The sequence below is a fragment of the Pelophylax lessonae genome, assembly GCF_965119305.1.
Source record: "Pelophylax lessonae genome assembly, chromosome: 3".
In the NCBI taxonomy this organism is placed as follows: domain Eukaryota; kingdom Metazoa; phylum Chordata; class Amphibia; order Anura; family Ranidae; genus Pelophylax; species Pelophylax lessonae.
The window spans coordinates 41,100,784-41,124,856 of NC_138770.1; the positions used below are offsets into that span (position 1 = coordinate 41,100,784).

At 45.8% G+C, this 24,073-nt stretch overlaps 1 protein-coding gene across 1 annotated transcript in view; it reads left to right on the forward strand.

The window, feature by feature from the left end:
* LOC309550683 (uncharacterized protein) overlaps window positions 1-24,073 on the forward strand; it is a 3,164,715-nt gene that overhangs the window by 389,107 nt on the left and 2,751,535 nt on the right. The window contains exons 2-6 of the mRNA XM_082251018.1: window positions 6,050-6,178; window positions 6,305-6,439; window positions 6,526-6,649; window positions 6,766-6,863; window positions 6,953-7,180. Of these exons, the coding sequence (XP_082107144.1) occupies window positions 6,083-6,178; window positions 6,305-6,439; window positions 6,526-6,649; window positions 6,766-6,863; window positions 6,953-7,180 (681 nt within the window). The 5' untranslated portion in view covers window positions 6,050-6,082. The remainder of the gene's footprint in view (window positions 1-6,049; window positions 6,179-6,304; window positions 6,440-6,525; window positions 6,650-6,765; window positions 6,864-6,952; window positions 7,181-24,073) is intronic.

The window sequence follows — 24,073 nt, forward strand, 5'->3', positions numbered from 1 at the left end:
GCGGCCATATTGTATTGCATTTTCAGAAAATACAACAGCTGCAGATTGAAAAGGAAAGATCATTTTTAATAACATTCAATTAAAATATGATTTGTGTCGCCGTTGTATACGCTATATTGTTTTTCCTTTATTTGCTATTTTTTTTTCCCCACGAAAGTGGAGTTACCCTTTAAAATGGGCGTGATTCCACAAGAAGCATATCCTTAACCAATTCCGGACCGCCCACCGCAGCAAACGCTGCAAAAGTGCTCCAGGCATTTTACTGGCGCAAACCAGTGTGAAAGTGCCCCAAGGACCGTTGAAGCAGAAAGCTGTCATAGAGAAACAGTAGAAATATGGCAGGCTGTATGCTTGGAAGTGGATCCGGAATTATTTTTGGGGGGCAGCCCATGACTTTTTTTTATTTTTTGCACCAGACCCATTGATAACATCATCCGTCAGTCAAGAATTCCCAGTTCACAGCTGAATGGTCCGGAGGAGGATACATCACGGGTTGCTAGGACACTGGCAGTTGCTGGCTCCCTAACAACCAGCCTAAGCAACAGCTGTACTAATAGCACTACTAAATGTATCTCTTCCCACAACAGCCTCAGCTTTGTCTTGGACAAACACATCACACTAAAGCTGGCTACACACCAGGGGCGTAACTACAGGGGTTGCAGGGGCTCCATGCGGCTCCCCTGTATACCTTGATAAGAGGGGGGGGCAGCATGTAGAGAAATCACTGTCCTCCTTTTTCCTCCTGTAGCTGCAGGAGGAAAATGGAGGAGATTGGTTCCTCTGCATGCTGCCCCCGCCACCCCTCCTATCCAGTTCACTTGTGTTCTGCTATCTCTGGGTCCCTGTGTGCTCCCTTGTGTGCTCCCCTGGTCCCCCCCCCCCCCCCCACTGTGCTCCCTCCCCTTTACTGCCGGCTGCTGCAGGGGATGTGTCACAATAGAAAACCAGGAAGGGGTCAGTAAATATGTAATTTACCAGCTTCTTCCTTTTCTGATGGACACCAGGGGGTGAACTTTCAGGATCGCAAAGGTCACACTTGCAACTGGGCCCTGGCATTCCACCACCGTCCGGAGGCCCAAGGATGGCGGGAAGGGGGCCCACTGCAGAACTTGTGAAAGGGTCTCGCTGCGGGACCGTAACAAAAGGGCCCCACATCGGGAGTAAAGGGCCCAAGGATCAGTGGGAAGAACCCCAGGCTTGAAGGGAAGGGCCCCGGCCAGGGGTCCGGGGGGGCCCTTCATGGTTTCTTGCACCCGGGCCCTGAAGGTTCTAGTTACGCCTCTGCTACACACTATACAATTTTTATACAATTTTCTTGTACAACTTTCCTTTGGATTTAGGAAAAACAAATAATATGGGGTCAAACTTAAACACTTTCGAATTGTATACAATCAGGAAGGTCCTCGCACTACATTCTGTAGTTGAAGGTAGATCTAAAGGGAATTGAACGACAAAAATTGTATAATGTTTATCCATCTTAATTTCAGACACTCTCCTAACGTCTGAAGAGTTGATATTCAGTTCGAGCCTAGAGCTCAGTCCTAGTGATCAGTGTAATGGTCTCTTCTTTTGGGGACAAATGGGAGAAGGACCCCCTTATGTCAGTGGTCAATGTAGTGGTCCCTTACTTTGGTGACCAATGGAAGAAGGACTCCCTTATGTCAGTGGACAGCGTAGTGGTCTTTTACTTTTGTAGCCAATGGAAGAAGCGACCCCTCAGATCAGTGGTCAGTGTAGTAGTTCCTTATTTGGTGGTCAATGGGAGAAGGATCCCCTTATATCAGTGTAGTGGTCCCTTACATTGGTGACCAATGGCAGAGGTACCCCTCTATATCAATAATCAGTGTAGTGGTCCCTTACATTGGTGACCAATGGGAGAGGTACCCCTTTATATCAATAGTCAGTGTAGTGGTCCCTTATATTGTTGACCAATGGGAGAAGGATACTTTTATATCAGTGGTTAGTGTTGCAGTGGTGCCTTATATTAGTGATCAGTAGGAGAAGGACCCCTTATATTAATAGTCAGTGTAGTGGTCCCTTTCATGGTGATCAATGGGAGAATGACCACCTTATATCAGTGGTCAGTGTAGTGGTCTCTTACATTGCTTAACATTGAGAGGAGGACCCCCTTATATTAGTGATCAGTGTAGTGATCCCTTACATTGCTGACTAATGGGGGAAGGACCCCTTATATCAGTGGTTAGTGTAGTGGTCCCTTACATTGGTGACAAATGGAAGAAGGTCCTCCTTTTATCAGTGGTCAGTGCAGTGGTCCCTTATATTGGTGACTGTGACGGGAGTCACTTTGGTTGGAGGGGTCCGTGGAACACAGCTTACCTTAGAGAGGTCTATTAGGGACACGGGGTGACCAAGGAAATGATGGGCAGGTACCTAATGGACACTGAGAATATGGTTTGGATTACTTCACATGGGACAGTAATATTGATCAACAATATATCTCAAGAAATATATGAAGACTATTCCTGGCCTGTTTGATTCTGAACGTGTTTATTGCAAGAGCTAATCACATTGGCCTCTGTTCCATGTTAAGGCCTAGCTGCCTATTGCCAATTAGAGACTGCTTTGCACAGTTAGACTCATAGCAGATGCTAATATCATCAGCTCAACCCACCTCTGTATCATCAGCTCAACCAATGTGTCTTCCACACATTGTTCAATATGCTGATTTACTCACCTGTTATCTACTGTGGGTTCTGTGATTACACTTATAATAACATGTATTGTACTTCAGGAGCTCAATGGCGGCAGTCTGCTAGTTAATTGGCTCAGGTTGATTGAATCATTGTCATCTATTAGTTACTGGTGGGAAAGTAGAATACTGTTTGTGTTGTTAGTCCCAGTTCTATACAAGCTAAGTTCTGTCTAGTTTTGTATGGGGGGGGGGGGGGGGGGCGGCTAGAATATCTGATATCTATGTTCAGACTGGAGGAAGCGGTATTCTGACGGAAGTCCACAAACACAGTGTGGGTCGCGGTTCCGTTACAATGACCAGTGGAAGAAGGACTCCCTATATCATTGGTGACCAATGAAAGAAGGACCCTCTTATATTCAGTAAGATCAGGTGGAGAAGGACATCCTTACTTCACCATTAGTGTGAAGACTGTGCCCCCCCCTTCCCCCCCTTTACAGGTCATTGATGTCAGTTGTTGCTGAGAGACAGAAAATGGTGATTGCTCAAGGAACCCCTAGAAACCTTTCGAGGAACCCTGGCTGAGAAAGGCTGGACTAGGCAGTAATATATTTCTATCCCTTGGTGGGAGTGGAGTCTATAAGGATATACAGTACACACAAGGCCGTGTTAACACTAGTGATGTCCAGTTCATGAACGAATCGTTCTTTTGAATCGATTCTTTTCAGTGAACTGGATGACTCGGTTCTTCTTCCTGAATGACTCGGTATGAAACAGTTCAGTATTCAGTGAAGGAGAGCTGGTCTCGTGGTCTGGGCTGATGGTAATATGATCCTAGAGTGAGGAGCTCAGCTCCTCCCTTTAACCAATCAGCACACTGACACTGAAGAACTGGCCAGAAACAAGCTTGTATTGAACCGTTCAGAGTGAAGAGTCGAATCATTTCACTGAGTTGTTCAGTACACCAGTTACTGAGTCAAAAGAATCAGAACACATGAGTCGGTCTCTGCTAGAACACAGTACACTAAAAGAACCGTTCATCACCAGCACATACAGCTGTATAAATGAAAAGCAGGTTTCTGTGCATGTGAACTGCATTCTGATGGGCCAACTTCACAGTTAACATTGCCAGCTATCAGATTTGTCCGGTTTTTACAGCGCATGCACAGGAATAACGATCAAATTTTATTACTGTGGGCGAAGTACCCACACAGTAGTAAAATCTGATCGTTATTCCTGTGCATGCGCTGTAAAAACTGGACAAATCTGATAGCTGGCAATGTTAAAGTGGAGTTCCACCCTATTTTTATACTTACCTCCATCTTCTCGCTCCGGGTCACCTGAAAAAGAAATGGATAATCGCATATTTTTTTTTTTTTTACTTACCTCGTAGCGAAGAAAAAATACTTACCTTACTTCCTTCTTCCTCCTTCCTCGGCCGCGGCCCGTCGTCACTTCCTGGCTCTGTAATGATTCCTGGGAGCTGAACGTCATAGCTCTCAGGAATCATTGCGCCTGCACCGGCCCCGACGTCAGTTCCGGGTCGCGCGCGTCATCCCCTTCTAAACAGCTTCTGGGCATGCCCAGAAGCTGTAGAGGGATGACGCGCGCGACCCGGAAGTGACGTCGGGGTCGGCGCAGAGCATTGTGGGACCAAAGAAGGCGGAAGAAGACGCCGAAGGGGATCTCGCTGGCTTCAAGCTGCCCACATCTGAGATGGCAGCGCTGGACAAGACGTTTGCAAGGTAAGTATTTGTCCTAACAGGTAAGTGCAACCCGGGACAGATCAGAGGCTAGCCATTGTGGAATGTACTAGCCCTGACTGTCCCGGGGGTATTAAAAAAAAAAAAAAAAAAAAATCCAGGGTGGAACTCCGCTTTAACTGTGAAGTTGGCCCATCAGAATGCAGTTCACATGCACAGAAACCTGCTTTAAATATATACAGCTCAGTCACCTGAAGTCCTGAACGTGATAATGCTGGCTAATCTGACAGTGTATTGTGTCTGACACATAGGCTTGAGACAGCTCTAAACCAAGGAGGAGCTATATCAAATAAAACATCGCCAGAGAGGTGCCGAACGTATGAGTCACTCTTCTGATTCAGCTCATTTGAATAGAGTTGAGTCGGAGCTTCAGTTCACTTGCTTGTCAGCAGACTCAGCAAGTGAACCGAAGAATCGATTCATGAATCGGTTCATTTCAGTGAGTGACTCGAAATTAACTGATTCATTTAAAAGATTCGAACTTCCCATCACTAGTTAACACTACGAGATGCTTCTCGGGCATGCAGTTCCTCTGAGGTCCACAGAGTGGTGATCTCACTTTTACCCAGGCAGAAAGTCTCTATGGAAGACAGACAGGAAGTTGTGTTGGGTACAGACAGGAAGTAACATCAGGTATAAATAGGAAGTTCCGGGTGAGAGGTGAGTTGGGCGGAAAGTAGAGAGGAGACATTGCTGGAAGTGGCAGCAGAGGAGGTAATAAGAGCTTATTTTCTATTTACACCCAGTACCCCCCCCTCCGTCATGTCCGTCCTCTTCCTCCATAGTCACTGTGACGTCTTTTATGTCCAGCAGATGATGATACACACATATATAGTGTGGAAACCTAGATTAATCCCTTCAGGGTCAGAACATTTCCTTAATTTTGGAATTAAATTCTGGTAATATAATCCTCTAAAGCAAGGGTAGGCAACCTTGAAGAGGTGGAGATCTACCTGAACAACATGAAAGAGGTCACCGGGGTTCAGCACTATTTTAGTAAGAAAAACGTAGTAATATATAATAGAACAAACGTCCCTGTAAAAATACAAACTTAGCTTATCTCAAAAGTGGATGGTGTCAGTCAGTAGCAGTGGATCGTGTCAGTAGGGCAGTGTGGACATTCTCAGTCAGTAGGGCAGTGGATGTTGAGGGGTTAATAGAGTGGAAAGACTTTAGGAACCTCTGAAGGGGTAGTGTCGCTGAAGTAGGGTAGTCAGGCTGTAGGGTTCAGCTAGATCCTGAAGGGGGGGGGGTGTCTCTAGGTCAGTGATGGCCCTCCCACCCCACCAGCACTTATTTTTCAGATCTTACAGGGCTGTCAACCCTAACCATCTTACAGTCTCATTGGTTAAGTGATATATTCCAGGATACCATGTAAAATGAAGCAAAGCTGTTAAAAACAATACCAACCCAATAGGGAAAAGGGAATATCTGATCCTGCCAGCCAAGAGGGTCCTGGACTTCCAAATTATAACCAATACTAGACAGTTCACACTAAATATGTTCCAATGGGGGACAGTAGTTATTAAATGTACAGCAACCCTCCTATTATCTCCCCCCACCCCCCCATCACATAGACATCATAGTATTGCGTGACCAATACCATCCAAAAAATTCTTCCATTCATTTACCAAAGTTATCCGTCTACAAGGAGACCTGTATAGATCAAATGGCGGCACGGATGAGGATGGAGGAGGCCCGGAGTCACATGACTGAGAAGATACTGAACCTCACCCTAGAGATCATCTACCTGCTGACCGGAGAGGTGAGGAGGATTCTGGGAGGTCACATGATATCACTCTTATCTCTAATAATAAAACACAGACCTGATCAGGGAGGTGAGGAGGATTCTGGGAATGTGACATGATATTATTGTTTTTGCTTAAAATAGTATTTTCCTCCTGTGAAGTCTGGAGATCATATGACCATCACAGTGCCTCCACTTCGATCCCTGGCACTTGAGATAAACATCAATAAGAAGATTCTAAAAGTCATCAGTAAGATGATGGAGCTGCTGACAGGAGAGGTGAGTGGTGCTGGGAATTCTGGGACATTATCCAGTAACAGACAAGGGATGTGTCTGGATGGTGACTGTATCATTGTGTGTGTCAGGTTCCTATAAGGTGTCAGGATGTCACTGTCTATTTCTCCATGGAGGAGTGGGAGTATTTAGAAGGACACAAGGATCTCTACAAGGACGTCATGATGGACAATCAGCCGCCCCTCACATCACCAGGTAAGAGGAGACTTTATTGTAAAGGAGAGAGCAGTACGGAGGGTCCACCTAGATCCCCCATCATCTGATAAACACATAGAAACAATGTATTCAGTCAGTGTATGTGTTTCCTACAGATGGATCCAGTAATGGGAACCCACCAGAGAGATGTCCCCGTCCTCTGTATTCCCGTGATTCCACACAGGAAGGTCACAGCATCCCTCACCATCATCAGGTAGATGAGGAACAATCACTGATAGTATCATTAGGATCTGTACATTATCTGCATTGTTACCATTGATGTCATTTTTATTATATTATCAGAGTGGAAACCTGAGAGATTCTAAAGATCATATTAAAGTAGAAATACAGGAGGAGGATAATGAGAATGAGGTGATGGAGGAGTCAAAGTTTCTAAAAGAATACAAAGATCTGTACCAGGACACCATGGTGGAGTCACCCAACTACAGGAACCCACCAGAGAGATGTCCCCGTCCTCTGTATTCCCGGGATTCCACACAGGAAGGTCCCACCATCCCTCACCATCATCAGGTAGATGATTGACAATTATTGGTAGTTCTGGTTTATACACAGCATGTTTGTTACAATGAATGTTTTATTACATTTTCAGAGTGGAAACCTCAGGGATGATAATATTGTTGTTAAAGAAGAGTATAAAGAGGAGGATGAGGAGTATGGAGCGATGAAGAAACATTCTGAAGGACACAAGGATCGCTACAAGGACGTTAAGATGGAGTCACCTAATGACACAAACCCACCAGAGAGATGTCCCCGTCCTCTGTATTCCCGGGATTCCACACAGGAAGGTCACACCATCCCTCACCATCATCAGGTGGGTTGAGTTGAGGGTCGGGAACATAAAGTGATTGAACACTCTGACACGTGGAGACGATGTGTGGACTCTACAAGATGATATTTTCTATGTGATCGCACATCATAAATACTTCTATATTACAGATGTTATTTTCTGCCATTCTGTTGGTTTAGGGTGAAGATCTGATGAACATGAAAGTTGAGGGTGAAGTAGAAGAGAGGTATGTGAGGGATGATCAGCAATATACGGAGGAGGCTGGAATGACGAGGAACATCAAAGAAGAGGACATTCCTACAGAGATCAGCACAGGTGAGCCATAATATATTCTTCTGTTATCTTTGATCTGTTCCTGCACACTGATTGGCCCAGAGTAGTGAGGGAGATGGGTGTTATCAGCCAATAATAGGTTAGTATTAGTTACTGATACCCATCCTGCATTTTAGATCTTCTCCTCTCTCAGAAAAACCCCCTTCTAGGTGCTGAAGACACAATTTGTGTACTCGCACATGATTTATGTCGATTCTGGGGAATATCTGGCAATATTAGATCGTGTTTCTTTCCTAGTTTAGTAGCACAGATAATAATAATACAGATTGTGCCTTTTGTAGGTTGGTCCCTATTCTTCGAGCAGACTTCTACCAAAATTTTAAGATAAAATTTTGCCTGGGCTGAAACAAATAGTAACATAAAAACTGAAACATTTATCTTTCCAGGAAGAAATACTGGTGAAAGCTCTCTCCAGTGTTCTTGTTCTGTTTAACCACTTGCCGACTGCCGCATGACTATATACGGCGGCAGTCAGCCTCTCACAGGCAAAGTGACATAGGGGCACGTCACTAGCCTGTGAGGCTCTAGGGGGCGAGCACGTGCCGCTGGAGGCGCGGCCCCCCCCCCCCCCCGCGCGTGTGACTGGCGGACCTGATGTCCGTCGGTCACTCGCGATCGTCGGGTGGAGAGGGAGAAAGGCAGGCGGCTGATATAAACAAAGCCGCCTGTCACTCTCTCCTGTGTAAGAACAGAGATCATACGGTCCTGCTATGCAGGATCGTATTACTCTGTTGTTACACAAACAGCCACATCCCTGCCAGTGTCATTTTTACAGTAACAGTGCATATTTTTAGCACTGATTACTGTACTAATGTCACTGGTACTCCCAAAAGTGTCAAAAATGTCAGTCAAGGGTCCAATCTGTCCGCCGCAATGTCGCAGTCCCGCAAAACAAATCGCAGATCACCGCCATTACTCGTTGAAAAAAAAAAAAAAATGACAAAAATCTTCTCCTTAGTTAGACAACGCAATAACTTTTGCTCAAACCAATCAAAATCCGCTTTTTGTGATTTTTTTTTTTTTTTTTTTTTACCAAACATATTTAGCAGAAAACAAATTGGCCTAAAATGTTAAAATATTTTGATTTTTACATTTTGTTTTTTGGGAATCTCATATAAGAAAATGTGAAAAATATTGTTGTTTTTTCAAAATTTACGCTCTTTGTTTATAGCGCAAAAAGTGAAAATCGCACAGGTGATCAAATACCACCAAAAGAAAGCTCTGTTTGTGGGGAAAAAAATGACATCAATTTCATTTGGGTACAGCGTTGCATGACCGCGCAATTGTCCATTAAATTCATGCAGTGCCGAATCGCAAAATAGGCCCTGGTCAGGAAGGGGGTAAAATCTTCCGGGGCTTAAGTGGTTTTAAAATCCTACTTTTTGCATGGACATACTTCCTTACACCCAGTCTGCCTGGACAGTATGGTCACCTGAAGCCTAGGCCCACGGCCACTTATTCTTTTGCTAAAAGGTCTGCAAGTATGAAGTTTGAACCTCTTCTTTATCAGAGATCACAGTGCCTAGATCAGATCAGTGCCTAGACCTGTGGTTGTGTGAAGAGCATGCACTTCCGAGTCCCCATTGGTTCCTGCTGTTTTGACAAGGCTATATAAATGTAGAAGTCATCTGGGAGGAGGACCAAAGATCCTTTTTACTAAAGAGTGGAAGTCACAGCTGGTTGGAACATCCACAGAGAACATCTGCTCGCTCAACCCTACCTGATTCAGATGGAACCTTGATTTAGGTGAAGAAATCTTATTGTATCTATTGACCATGTTTTTATATTTTTCCAGGACACGCCATTGAGAAACCCTCAAAGGATCGTCTCGCTTTATCTCTAAGCTGTAAAATAGAAGACAAGGACATCACAAGAGATTGTGCAGGAGAAAAGACAATGAGCTCAGCTATGGATGGAGGAATTCACAGTGTGGATGGACCATCAAATCCCTCTGACTCTGGGGAACCTCGTACTGTGAGGGATGGTGGCGGAATTCAGGGGGAGGAGAAATGTTTCTGTCCTGAATGCGGGGAAAGTTTTAGCTCTGAATTAAGTCTTACTGTACATCAGATATCTCACACGGGTGAGAAGCTTTATTCCTGTTCTGAGTGCGGGAATTGTTTTAGTCGGAAATCAGGCCTAGTTACACATGAGAGATCCCACATGGGTGGGAAGCTACATTCCTGTTCTGAGTGCGGTAAATGTTTTAATCGGAAATCAGCCCTAGTTACACATCAGAGGTCTCACACGGGGGAAAAGCCATATTCCTGCCCTGAGTGTGGGAAATGTTTTTCACAAAAATCAATTCTTGTTAGACATCAGCAATCTCACACAGGGGATAAGCTGTATTCCTGTCCCAAGTGTGGGAAATGTTTTTCACAGAGTTCAGCTCTTGTTAGACATCAGAGATCTCACACGAGAGAGAGGCCGTATTCCTGCCCAGAGTGTGGGAAGTGTTTTATAGATAAATCACACCTTGTTAAACATCTGAGATCCCACACGGGGGAGAAGCCATATTTGTGTCCTGAGTGCGGGAAATGTTTTTCAGAAAAATCAGACCTTGTTAGACATCAGAAATTGCACACGGGGGAGAGGCCGTATTCCTGTCCCGAGTGCGGAAAAAGTTTTACACGGAAATCACACGTTATTATACATCAGAGAACTCACAGAGGGGTGTAGGGATGAGTAGATTATCCCTGGGTACAGTTTTCTAGATGTTCACTGAACTGCTTCTAAGTTCTGAATATTAATCCGAACCTTACTAAAGTCAGTGGGAGCTGACCATTTTTAAGATGAACAGGCAAGAGATTGTCAGACAAAGGGTATGGGGAGCTGGACACTGATAGACGACATCAGCTGCTGGGAGGACAGGTGATGTCAGCTGCTAGGAGGACAGGAGACGTCAGCTGCTGGGAGGAAAGGCGATATCAGCTGCTGGGAGGACAGGCGATATCAGCTGTTAGGAGGACAGGCGATATCAGCTGCTAGGAGGACAGGCGATATCAGCTGCTAGGAGGACAGGAGACATCAGCTGTTAGGAGGACAGGAGACATCAGCTGCTGGGAGGACAGGCGACATCAGCTCCTGGGAGGACAGGAGACATCAGCTGCTGGGAGGACAGGCGATATCAGCTGTTAGGAGGACAGGCGATATCAGCTGCTAGGAGGACAGGAGACATCAGCTGCTGGAAGGACAGGCGATATCAGCTGCTAGGAGGACAGGAGACATCAGCTGCTGGGAGGAGAGGCGATATCAGCTGTTAGGAGGACAGGCGATATCAGCTGTTAGGAGGACAGGCGATATAAGCTGCTAGGAGGACAGGAGACATCAGCTGCTGGGAGGAGAGGCGATATCAGCTGTTAGGAGGACAGGCGATATCAGCTGTTAGGAGGACAGGCGATATAAGCTGCTAGGAGGACAGGAGACATCAACTGCTAGGAGGACAGGAGACATCAGCTGCTGGGAGGACAGGCGATATCAGCTGCTGGGAGGAAAGGAGACATTAGCTGCTGGGAGGACAGGAGACATCAGCTGCTGGGAGGACAGGAGACGTCAGCTGGTGGGAGGACAGGATACGTCAGGTGCTGGGAGGACAGGAGACGTCAGCTCCTGGGAGGACAGGAGACGTCAGCTGCTGGGAGGACAGGAGACGTCAGCTGGTGGGAGGACAGGAGACGTCGGCTGCTGGAAGGACAGGAGACGTCGGCTGCTGGGAGGACAGGAGACGTCGGCTGCTGGGAGGACAGGAGACGTCGGCTGCTGGGAGGACAGGAGACGTCAGCTGCTGGGAGGACAGGAGACGTCAGCTGCTGGGAGGACAGGAGACGTCAGCTGCTGGGAGGACAGGATACGTCAGCTGCTGGGAGGACAGGAGACGTCAGCTGCTGGGAGGACAGGAGACGTCAGCTGCTGGGAGGACAGGAGACGTCAGCTGGTGGGAGGACAGGATACGTCAGTTGCTGGGAGGACAGGCGACGTCAGCTGCTGGGAGGACAGGAGACGTCAGCTGCTGGGAGGACAGGAGACGTCAGCTCCTGGGAGGACAGGCGACATCAGCTCCTGGCAGGACAGGAGACGTCAGCTCCTGGGAGGACAGGAGACATCAACTGTTGGGATTCCAGCAGCCACACAGTCTGGTTGTTATAAACCCCTTCAATATTGGGCACTTTCAGCTCCTTCCTGCCCAGGTCAATTTTCAGCTTTCAGCGCTGTCACAGGTTCAATGACAATTACGCGGTCAAGCAACGCTGTACCCATATGACATTTTTGTCATATTTTTTACACAAATAGAGCTTTCTTTTGGTGGTATTTGATTACCTCTGTGTAACGCTCCTGCGTTTCATGTATGGTGTGGATTTTCAGCTGCAGAAATATTCCACTTCAGTAGTCATGTAAGAGAGATGCTGAGATACCATTCCCAACCTCAATGACTCATCATGTGTGGAAGGTCTTAATTCAGCTAGTAAATACACACACTCAACAAGCTGGTTCCTAGAGTGACTTTATGTATGTAGTAACACAGTGATGAAGATTTAAGAGACAGGTTGAGTGGAGGTGGTAGGTGACAGACACTTGAAGGTAAGACAGTAGCAGATGGATGCAGGTAGGTTTAGCAATCATGTATGGTAGCAGATGACAGAGTAGCAGGTGGACATACAAGAGAGATCAACCCAGTGCAGGAATAAGTAGCAGTAGTCTCAAGAGCTAGCAATCTAGATATGCAGATGTGATAAATAGTCTTTACTATGCAGAGCTAGATAGTGTAAGCTTAGTATAAGTTTATAGAGGGTTCCCCTGCGGGGTACTTAGCACTAATAGCAATACAGCCAAAGGTTGGTTCAGGAGGAGCGGATGATCCGGAAGCGGGATGCAGGGATCAGCGCAGCGAGGTTCCGTCAGCGAGGTATGCTTGCAAGCACGAAAGCTTCAAGCCAAGTTAGCATCCAGGTAAGGGTGTTTGAACGAACACATGTGAGTGAGAACCGGCGATTTAAATAGCCATCTAGTCCGGCGCTGAGTGATGACAGCTTCAGTCTTAAAGGTGTATGCGCACCTTTCCAAAAGAGAATGGTGGGGCGCATACACTTGTGAAAAGAGTAATTTAGGGTACCAAAGGTACCGGAACAATACAATACCCCCCCCCTTAAGGCCGGCTCCTGAAGGCCTCTGGAGCTGGTTTGTCTGGGTATCTCGCATGAAAATTGCGGATTAATCTAGGGGCATGTATTTCAGAGGTGTTTAGCCAGGTGTCGTCTTGGGGCCCATTGTTCTTCCATCTAACCAAGTACTGAAGTCTTCTTCTGTAGATACGAGAATCCAGAATCTCTTTTATCTCGTATTCTTCTCCACCTTCAACTTGTACAGGAGGCGGAGGTGGAATATTAGGCCTTATTCCTTGGTCCGGAACATGGGGCTTCAGTAGCGACACATGGAAAATGGGATGGATTTTTAGGTCTATTGGCAATGTAAGCTGTACTGCAGCTTTTCCAATAAGTTTTTTGATTGGGAAAGGTCCCAAGAACAGAGGTCCAAGCTTTTTGCTAGGGATCTTCAGTCTTAAATTTTTTGTTGAGAGCCAAACGAGGTCCCCGATAGTGTACTGTGGAGAAGGTCTTCTCCGAAGATCATAGTACTTCTTTTGTTGACTGTGAGCATGTGCAATGGTAGTATTTAATAAACCCAGAGAATCCTTTATTTGGGTAAGATAGTCTGAGGCTACTGGGTTGTTTGAAGGAAGGATGCGTGGTGGAAGAATAGAGGGATGAAACCCATAGTTCAAGTAGAACGGACTCTGCTTGGTTGTACTGTGGGTTGCGTTGTTGTAGGCAAATTCTGCCAGAGGGAGAAGATCCACCCAATCATCCTGTTGGTAAGAAGTGTAACAACGTAAATACTGCTCGATGCATTGGTTGACTCTTTCAGTCTGTCCGTTGGTCTGCGGATGGTAAGGAGAAGTGAGCTTCCGCTCGATCCGTAGTATGTGACATAGTTCTTGCCAGAACTTAGAAATAAATTGGGATCCACGGTCAGACAGAAGAGTTTTTGGGATACCATGTAATCTAAAGACATGTTTCATCAGGAGTTCTGCCGTTTGTTTGGACGAAGGTAGTCTGCGAATAGCAATGAAATGTGCCATCTTTGTCAGATGGTCCACTGACACCAAGATGGTATTAAATCCTTTGGAAAGAGGCAATTCTACGATGAAGTCCAAGGACAAAACTTCCCATGGAGTTTGGGGTATTGGTAGACTGCATAGTAGACCGGATGGTCTCGTAGTGTCAATTTTGGACCTGGCACAGACATTGCATGAAGAGACGAATTTTTGTATAGATGTTTTCATGTCAGGCCACCAGAATTGCCGGGAAATCAAATTAAGAGTCTTTGTCATACCCATATGTCCTGCCATAGGCACATCATGAGATAATTCCAAGATCTTGGTGCGTAGGGTAGGTGGTATGTAAAGTTTGTCGTTGTAGTAGAGGAAGCCTTCTGCATCAGTATTTAGTTGTGGTGGGGGTGAATCCAAACTTATACCATGCAAAACCTCTTCCTTCAAGGAACGGACAACTCCAATAATGCGTTTGTGAGGTATTATAGGAACGGAAGGGATTTCAAAGTAGTTTTCTTCAGTTAGTCGTGATAGTGCATCCGCCTTTTTGTTCTTATCTGCAGGTGTGTAAGTCACTAGGAAGTTAAACCTTAGAAAGAATAGTGACCATCGTACCTGTCGGTGCGAGAGAGTTTTGCTAGTCTGAAGATATTGGAGGTTTTTATGGTCCGTGTATATAATTATTGGTAATTGGGTACCTTCGAGTAAATGTCGCCAATTCTCCAGAGCCAATTTTATAGCAAGCAGTTCCTTTTCACCCACGGGGTAATTTATCTCGGGACTGCTTAGGGATTTAGAAAAAAAGGCGACTGGATGAAGTGGTGAAGTGTGGGTTGGTCGTTGGGAGAGTATTGCTCCTACTGCCATGTTTGACGCATCTACCTCCAGAATGTATTGGAGGGATGGGTCTGGATGGCGTAATATGGGAGCGGAAGTAAACCTTGTCTTTAACAAGTGAAAAGCTTTATTGGCTTCTTCTGACCATTTGAATGTTTTTTTTATGCTAGTGAGCTGTGTGAGGGGTCTCACAATAGCAGAAAAGTTTTTAATGAACTTCCTGTAGAAATGTGAAAATCCCAGGAATCGCTGTAGCGCCTTGCGTGTGGTTGGTGTAGGCCAATCCTGACTGCAGGATATTTTACTCATGTCCATCTCGATTCCTGTTTTGGATATGATGTAGCCTAGAAAGAGTACCTCGTCTTTATGAAACAAGCATTTCTTCAGTTTCACATAAAGGTTATGTGCAAGCAATCTCGATAGTACAAGTCTTACATGTCTTATGTGTTCAGACAGGGATCGTGAATATATAAGTATATCGTCCAGATATACCACAACACAGACATCTAGTAAGTCTTTAAAAATATCGTTTATAAATCGTTGGAAAACTGCAGGGGCGTTGCATAGCCCGAATGGCATCACAAGATATTCGAACAATCCGTATCTGGTTCTGAATGCAGTCTTCCACTCGTGTCCATCACGGATTCGAATGAGATTGTATGCTCCTTTCAGGTCCAATTTTGAAAAATAGGTAGCTCCACGCACCTGCTCAATGAGCTCAGGGATAAGCGGTAGAGGATAGCGATCTTTTATTGTGATAGCATTCAATTTCCTGTAGTCGATGATAGGTCTGAGACTTGAGTCCTTATTGCGAACAAAAAAGAGTCCTGCTGCTGTGGAAGAAGTGGAAGGTCTAATAAAACCTTTTTCCAAATTCTCATCCAAATAGGTTTTGAGATGGGAAAGTTCATCCTGTGAAAGAGGATAAACATGACCGAGCGGCAATTTGCTATTTGGGAGTAGATCAATGCTACAATCATAGTCTCGATGAGGAGGTAATGCTTGAGCATTTTTCTCAAGAAAAACCTCAGAAAGATCCTGATAACATAGTGGTGCAATCTCATCTGTCACCATAGACAGAATCTTCCCGGAAGACGGGAGGTTACACGTATCCTCGCAATAACAAGAGAGGAAGGCCAAGGACCGTTCCTTCCAATCTATGGTTGGTTGGTGTGTGTGTAACCAGGGAAGTCCCAACACAATGGGAAAGTGGGGTGAAGGTATTAAATCGAAGGTAGTAGTCTCCCTATGAGACTCGTTAATAGTGACTAGAAGTGCTTGTGTCTGATCGGTGATCGGACCAGAGGATAACGGAACACCGGTAATAAGACTTACTGAGACAGGTTTAAGTTTAGAAATAATAGGAATTTTATTTGAAGCAGCAAAACATATATCAATATAATTTCCACAAGATCCTGTGTCAATCATGGCCTTAGTAGTAATCCTGTTCTGGTCCCACTGTAATGTCAAACAAAAATGTAAGGGTTAGTGAATGAAGTTGTCAATCCCCCTAGGAGGACATGTGAACACTCACCCTTCTTTTTGTTGACTAGGGGACAGACATTTATCTTGTGATCTGGGGATGCACAGTACAAGCAGAGATTTTCATATCGTCTTTTGGCTTTTTCCATAGTTGATAGAGGTGGGCGTATGGTTCCTACCTCCATAGGAACGGGGTCAACGGCCGAAATCCGAGAGGAAACGGATAATGGCATTCCCATTTTCTCAGCCTTTCTTTCTCGTAGTCTTCTATCTATGGTAATACTGAGTTGTATTAATGCATCCAGGGTTTTTGGTAGATCCGCTCGGGCGAGCTCGTCCTTAACGGCTTCTGATAGGCCAAGCCTAAATTGGGTTTTCAGAGATACAAAAAAACTATCAGCGCAAACCTATTATATGTGATAAATTAACTCAACACCAATTCACTGTGCATAAATCAGGTGTGTGAACTTATAAATCAATAGTGGTGTCCGGCAGCATGCACCAATCGTGTTTCACAAATCACAATAAACTATAAATCATACAAAAATGTGATGCGCCAGAAATATAAAATCAAAAAGTGATGACAATAAATCATATCCAGTTCATAAGGCACATAGCAATGTGTGTGCTTCCAATAAAATGATATAAAGAGTGTCCCGTGTTCAGATGAAGAAAATCCAGTGATGAAAACAACTTGTAATCACCAATATAGTGAATCCCTCCACCAGGTGAATCAGCCTCTCACCTTTCTGAAGGACCCAAACGGGCCAGCAATCACATGTATCATTGATCAGACTTCCAGGAAAGAGCCACACTATATTGCACCTCGAGGGATCCCGGGACATATAGAAAACAGATGAAGAAATCTAGTGCTCTCCGCTTACTAATGAGGGTATGCTTTATTAGAGAAAGGCAGATCAACTCACATTTGTCGGGCACTCAGCTGTGCCTGCTGTATAATCGATGTCAGCGATCTGTTACCAGAGAGAGACTCTGCGTCGGCCACGCACGCTCCGCCCCCCTATACGCGTTACGTCGAGCGTAATGCTCCTTTGACTTCCTCGGTAGACCCCTACCGAGGAAGTCAAAGGAGCATTACGCTCGACGTAACGCGTATAGGGGGGCGGAGCGTGCGTGGCCGACGCAGAGTCTCTCTCTGGTAACAGATCGCTGACATCGATTATACAGCAGGCACAGCTGAGTGCCCGACAAATGTGAGTTGATCTGCCTTTCTCTAATAAAGCATACCCTCATTAGTAAGCGGAGAGCACTAGATTTCTTCATCTGTTTTCTATATGTCCCGGGATCCCTCGAGGTGCAATATAGTGTGGCTCTTTCCTGGAAGTCTGATCAATGATACATGTGATTGCTGGCCCATTTGGGTCCTTCAGAAAGGTGAGAGGCTGATTCACCTGGTGGAGGGATTCACTATATTGGTGATTACAAGTTGTTTTCATCACTGGATTTTCTTCATCTGAACACGGGACACTCTTTATATCATTTTATTGGAAGCACACACATTGCTATGTGCCTTATGAACTGGATATGATTTATTGTCATCACTTTTTGGGTTTTCAGAGATGCATCATTCCATTCTGAATCAAGGGTCCATCTCTTGAATTCCGCGACAAAGTCTTCTACAGGCCTCCTTCCTTGTTTCAAGGATCTTAATTGAAGATCGGCAGTACTCTGCCTATTGCGGTCATCATATAGGCTAGTGAGTTCTGCTAGGAACAAGACATAGGAGTTGAGAAGCTGGTCGTTTTTCTCAAAAAGAGAGTCTGCCCAGGCTCGAGGATCGCCTGTTAGGTAAGAAATAATAGTACAAACCTTAATGTGATCAGTAAGGTAGGTACGAGGTTTTAGCAAAAAAAGTAACTCCCATGCGTTTTTAAATTTGCGAAATTTTTTGCGATCGCCTGTAAATACCAAAGGGGGATTTATCTTGGGTTCAGGGGACTGAGCAGAGGTAAGTTGTGTCAGTCTAATTACCTGCTGCGACAGAGCCTGATTGTCTTCTTTTAATTCAGCAAGTGCGTGTATTAACGCAGTTACTTGCTGTTTTAATTGTGTCACCTGAGTGGTTATTTCTGCTGAATCCATTTGTAGGTTCGTTCAATCTGTAACGCTCCTGCGTTTCATGTATGGTGTGGATTTTCAGCTGCAGAAATATTCCACTTCAGTAGTCATGTAAGAGAGATGCTGAGATACCATTCCCAACCTCAATGACTCATCATGTGTGGAAGGTCTTAATTCAGCTAGTAAATACACACACTCAACAAGCTGGTTCCTAGAGTGACTTTATGTATGTAGTAACACAGTGATGAAGATTTAAGAGACAGGTTGAGTGGAGGTGGTAGGTGACAGACACTTGAAGGTAAGACAGTAGCAGATGGATGCAGGTAGGTTTAGCAATCATGTATGGTAGCAGATGACAGAGTAGCAGGTGGACATACAAGAGAGATCAACCCAGTGCAGGAATAAGTAGCAGTAGTCTCAAGAGCTAGCAATCTAGATATGCAGATGTGATAAATAGTCTTTACTATGCAGAGCTAGATAGTGTAAGCTTAGTATAAGTTTATAGAGGGTTCCCCTGCGGGGTACTTAGCACTAATAGCAATACAGCCGAAGGTTGGTTCAGGAGGAGCGGATGATCCGGAAGCGGGATGCAGGGATCAGCGCAGCGAGGTTCCGTCAGCGAGGTATGCTTGCAAGCACGAAAGCTTCAAGCCAAGTTAGCATCCAGGTAAGGGTGTTTGAACGAACACATGTGAGTGAGAACCGGCGATTTAAATAGCCATCTAGTCCGGCGCTGAGTGATGACAGCTTCAGTCTTAAAGGTGTATGCGCACCTTTCCAAAAGAGAATGGTGGGGCGCATACACTTGTGAAAAGAGTAATTTAGGGTACCAAAGGTACCGGAACATTACACTCTGGGTTTTTTATTTTTTACTTACTAAATGCAAAAAGACCAAAAATTTTGAAAATAAACCCGCGTTTTTCTTCATTTCTGTTTTGTAATTTACAAATAAAAATCTTTCTTCATAAATTTAGGCCAGATGGACCCTGCAATATTTCTTTGGTATTAATTACCCAAATAAGTGTATATTATTTACTGCAGGAAAGTTTTACAAACTATGGGATATTTATCAAAATTCGATCAATCCTGATATGCTGATGGCCAATTTCTTGAGCCCGAAAATGCCAGGACACTGCAAATACCCCGTAAATGACCCCTTTCTGGAAACAAGACAGTCCAGGGTATTTAGTAAGAGGCATGGCAAGCTTTTTTAAGTTGTAATTTTTTGTAAAACTTAAAAAATGTAAAAAAAAATTGTTTTCATTTTGTTTTCACATACTGTCACCAGTGCAGTCCTGCGTGAGCAGTGGTCTCCAAACTGTGGCCCTTTTCTTGAGAGCAATATTCCTCCCACTGACACCAATAATGGGGCACTATTCCTCCCACTGACACCAATGATGGGGCACTATTCCTCCCACTGACACCAATGATGGGGCACTATTCCTCCCACTGACACCAATGATGGGGCACTATTCCTCCCACTGACACCAATGATGGGGCACTATTCCTTCCTCTGACACAAAAGATGGGGCACTATTCCTCCCACTGACACCAATGATGGGGCACTATTTCTCCCACTGACACCAATGATGGGGCACTATTCCTCCCACTGATACCAATGATGGGGCACTATTCATCCCACTGATACCAATGATGGGGCACTATTCATCCCACTGATACCAATGATGGGGCACCATTCCTCCCACTGATACCAATGATGGGGCACTATTCCTCCCACTGACACCAATTATGGGGCACTATTCCTCCCACTGACACCAATGATGGGGCACTATTTCTCCCACTGTCACCAATGATGGGGGACTATCCCTCCCACTGATACCAATGATGGGGCACTATTCCTTCCACTGACACCAATGATAGAGCACCATTCTTCCCACTGACACCAATGATGGGGCACCATTCCTCCCACTGATACCAATGATGGGGCACTATTCCTCCCACTGATACCAATGATGGGGCACTATTCCTCCCACTGATACCAATGATGGGGCACTATTCCTCCCACTGATACCAATGATGGGGCACTATTCCTCCCACTGATACCAAAGATGGGGCATTATTCTTCCCACTAATACCAATGATGGAGCACTATTCTTCCCACTGACACCAATGATGGGGTACTATTCCTCCCACTGACACCAATGATGGGGCACTATTCCTTCCACTGATACCAACAATGGGGCACCATTCCTCCCACTCAGTATGGTTCAATACTGAGTTGCCCCACCCTTTGCAGGTAAAACAGCTTCAACTTTCTCTATCGCTCATTGACAGACGTAGTCTTCTTGATTCTCAAGAGCTGGGTTATGTTGTCTCCGCAGGAGTAGGACTAGGCAGAATGACAAAACGTTCTGGCTCCACCCTAGGGGCAGTCCCTGAGGGTATATCCTCCCTCTCTCTGCTACAGGGAATCAGTTTTTTTCTGTCTAGTCAAAGGGCCCCTCCATATATGGTCAGTATATATCTGATACTTACAAGTCCCCCTTGTAATACAGCATGTGTTTGTGGGAAGTGGACTTGGTTCAAGAGCTAACACTCTACCCAGCAGACTGTAAATTACAGCAGACATAGGAGGTATAATCCTACCTTATGTGCAGTATATCTCTGTAGATCCATATGTCACCTCTTAGCAGAGTGCAGGTGGATGTGCTGGGAAGACGATATCGGCGGTCCGCCGCCATTTTGCCGTAGACCGAATGCATGTATGTCCTCAGGTCACGCCGGCCGCCATGTTTTTGGAGTCTTATGTCTCTTCTATGGGGGCGGCCATGTTTTGTGAGCCCAGCTACCTCGTGGAGGGCTGGGAACGCCGGAAGGCGTACACAGGGGGCGGAGCCACGCCTTCTGCCCGGGAAAAAAGCAAACAGCTCCTTCCAGTCTGTGTAAGACAGACGCTGACTGCAGTTTGTTGGAAACTGCACTGCATCGGTTGGTGAGCCTTGGGGGTCCATCTCTCTCTCTCTGGGATCGAGAAGCAGGTACTCTGAGGGGCGCTATTGCGCTAGGGGGAGACACACAAAAAAAAAAAAAAGTTTTTTTGTTTTTGCTGGCAAAGGTGTCCTGTATTAACATGGACCCTGCCACTCATGTATCTCCTCCGGATCCCCTCGAGGGGTCTGCGGGATCCTCCAGCACCCCATCGACAATTGAATCTTTGTCAGCTATTATGGAAACTTTTGTGTCCCGGGTGGAAGTGGCTTGTCAGGGACAGGGCGCAAGAAAGCGACCCCCGCCTAACCCCTTATTATCTGAAACTTCGGATTCAGACTCTGAGCCTATTTCTGCAGTTGCAGGTACTTCATCTGGTATTGGTGTCTCGGGTCCTGTCTCTTCAGACAGTGAGGAGGATGTTTCGGCATCCGCCATAGCCCGAGAGGAAGCGTTGGTAAACGCACTCATTGTATATGTTCAAGAGACTTTAAGGTTACAGGGTACTCCATCGGAAATAGCTGAAACTGAGATCCCTTTTGGGACTAAAAAGCGCATCAAAGTGGCGAAGGTTTTTCCATTGCCCAAATGTTTTGGCAATCCAATCGAAGAAGAATGGCGTCTGCCAAAACGCACTTTTAATATTTCTAAACGCATTGACAGGCGTTATCCGTTTGAGGAAACCCTTATTAAGAAATGGACAGAACCACCTGTGGTGGATTCACCTATTGCTAGATTGAATAAAGCCACGGTTATTCCTTTAGAAGACGCTCCGTCTTTTAAAGATCCAGTGGATCGCAAGATAGAAGCTATGTCTCGCACCATGTTTTCCTTGATTGGATCAGCTTTCAGACCAATAATTGCTATTGGTCTGGTTTCGCAGGCTGTAACTGAATGGACCAAGTGGTTACGCCGGGACTTAGAAGAAGTCCCTCAGGCGGTATCAGATTTGTTGGAACAAATGATACAGGGGTTACAGTTTGTATGTGATGCGGCGTTAGACGCCACTCCATTAATGGCGCGAGCATCAGTCTCAGCAGTGGTTCTCAGGCGTACACTGTGGCTAAAAGGTTGGTTAGCCGACCAAGGTTCCAAAAAAGCATTGGCTAATATCCCCTTTTCAGGAGAGCGTCTATTTGGAGCCAACTTAGATGAGATCATTAAGGATCTCACCGGTGGAAAAAGCACCTTTTTACCGCAAAATTTTAAAGGTAGAGGAACTCGTCAAAGACGAGGGCCTTCTTTTTCTGCTCACAAGAGGTTTTTTCGTCCAGCGGGTGAAAAAACTAAGTCCTCCAAAGCTCCTACAGGAGGCGTCAGGGGTCGTTGGTCGGGCAAGCAAAAGCCCGCCCCCTCCAGACCTGAAGATAAACCATCCAAAGCCTGAAGGTGCGCCCCCACCCATAACTGGGGTGGGGGGACGTCTTCGCCGGTTCCCGGATCCATGGCTTTCCATAATCCCGGACAATTGGGTTTGCGAAGTCATAAGGTCAGGGTACAAGATCGAGTTTCGATCTCTCCCACCGGCGCGATTCTTCCCTTCCAATATCCGTCTATCCGCAGATCGTTTAGAAGATCTGAGGAGAGCAGTCACAGATTTACTACAACAAGGAGTGGTAGTCCACGTTCCTTGGACAGAACGATTTCAAGGGTTTTATTCAAACCTGTTTACAATACCCAGGAAAGAGGGCAAAGTGCGTCCAATTCTGGACTTAAGAGCACTCAATTCTTTCGTCAACATAAGAAGATTCAGAATGGAGTCCATTCGCACGGTAGCAGCCTTCCTGCATCCAGGGGATGTCCTAGCGTCCATAGACATCAAGGACGCCTATCTTCACATTCCCATTTTCCCAGGACATCAGCGTTTTCTACGCTTTTCCGTAGAGGAGAACCACTATCAGTTTGTGGCGTTACCTTTCGGTCTCGCCACGGCTCCGCGGGTCTTCACAAAGGTGTTGGCCCCAATGTTGGCACTTCTGCGCCAAAGAGGTATATCGATTCTAGGTTACCTAGACGATCTTCTGCTTCATGCAGAGTCTCCTCAGACCTTGCTACAAAACATAGAAATTACTATGATTTCTTTACAGGAATTCGGGTGGCTGGTGAACCAGCAAAAGTCATTTCTGGTTCCCACCCAGAGGCTCGAATATCTGGGTCTAATTCTAGACACAGTCAGGACGAGAGTTTTCCTTCCGGTAGGGAAACTTCGAAAGATTCAATCAGCAGTCCAGTTGTTACTGTCCAACAGCTGGTCTTCCCTTCGGACGTGCATGAGGGTTCTGGGGTTGATGGTGGCTTCATTCGAAGCAGTCCCATTTGCCCAGTCCCATACCCGAATTCTTCAGCAAGAGATTCTTCTCAGATGGAATCGGAATCCGGAATCCCTGGACAATCAGATACGATTGAGCAAACAGACCAGAGAGTCTCTGGTTTGGTGGCTTCGGTCTCCAATGCTCAGCCAGGGAAAGTCATTTCTGCCAATATATTGGACGATAGTGACCACGGATGCCAGTCTATCCGGATGGGGAGGAATTCTTGGTCAGTTATCTGTCCAGGGACTTTGGTCCCCGGAAGAATCCAGGTTACCGATAAATGTATTGGAACTGAGAGCGATCAGACTTTGTCTGATTCACTGGACCGAGCAGCTCCAGGGCAGCCCGGTTCGGATCCAGTCGGACAATGCCACGGCCGTGGCTTATGTCAATCATCAGGGGGGCACCAAGAGTGTCCGAGCGGCCAAAGAAGTGGCTTGCATTCTTCGCTGGGCGGAACGATTTGTTCCAACAATCTCTGCGGTGTTCATTCCGGGGGTGGAGAATTGGCAGGC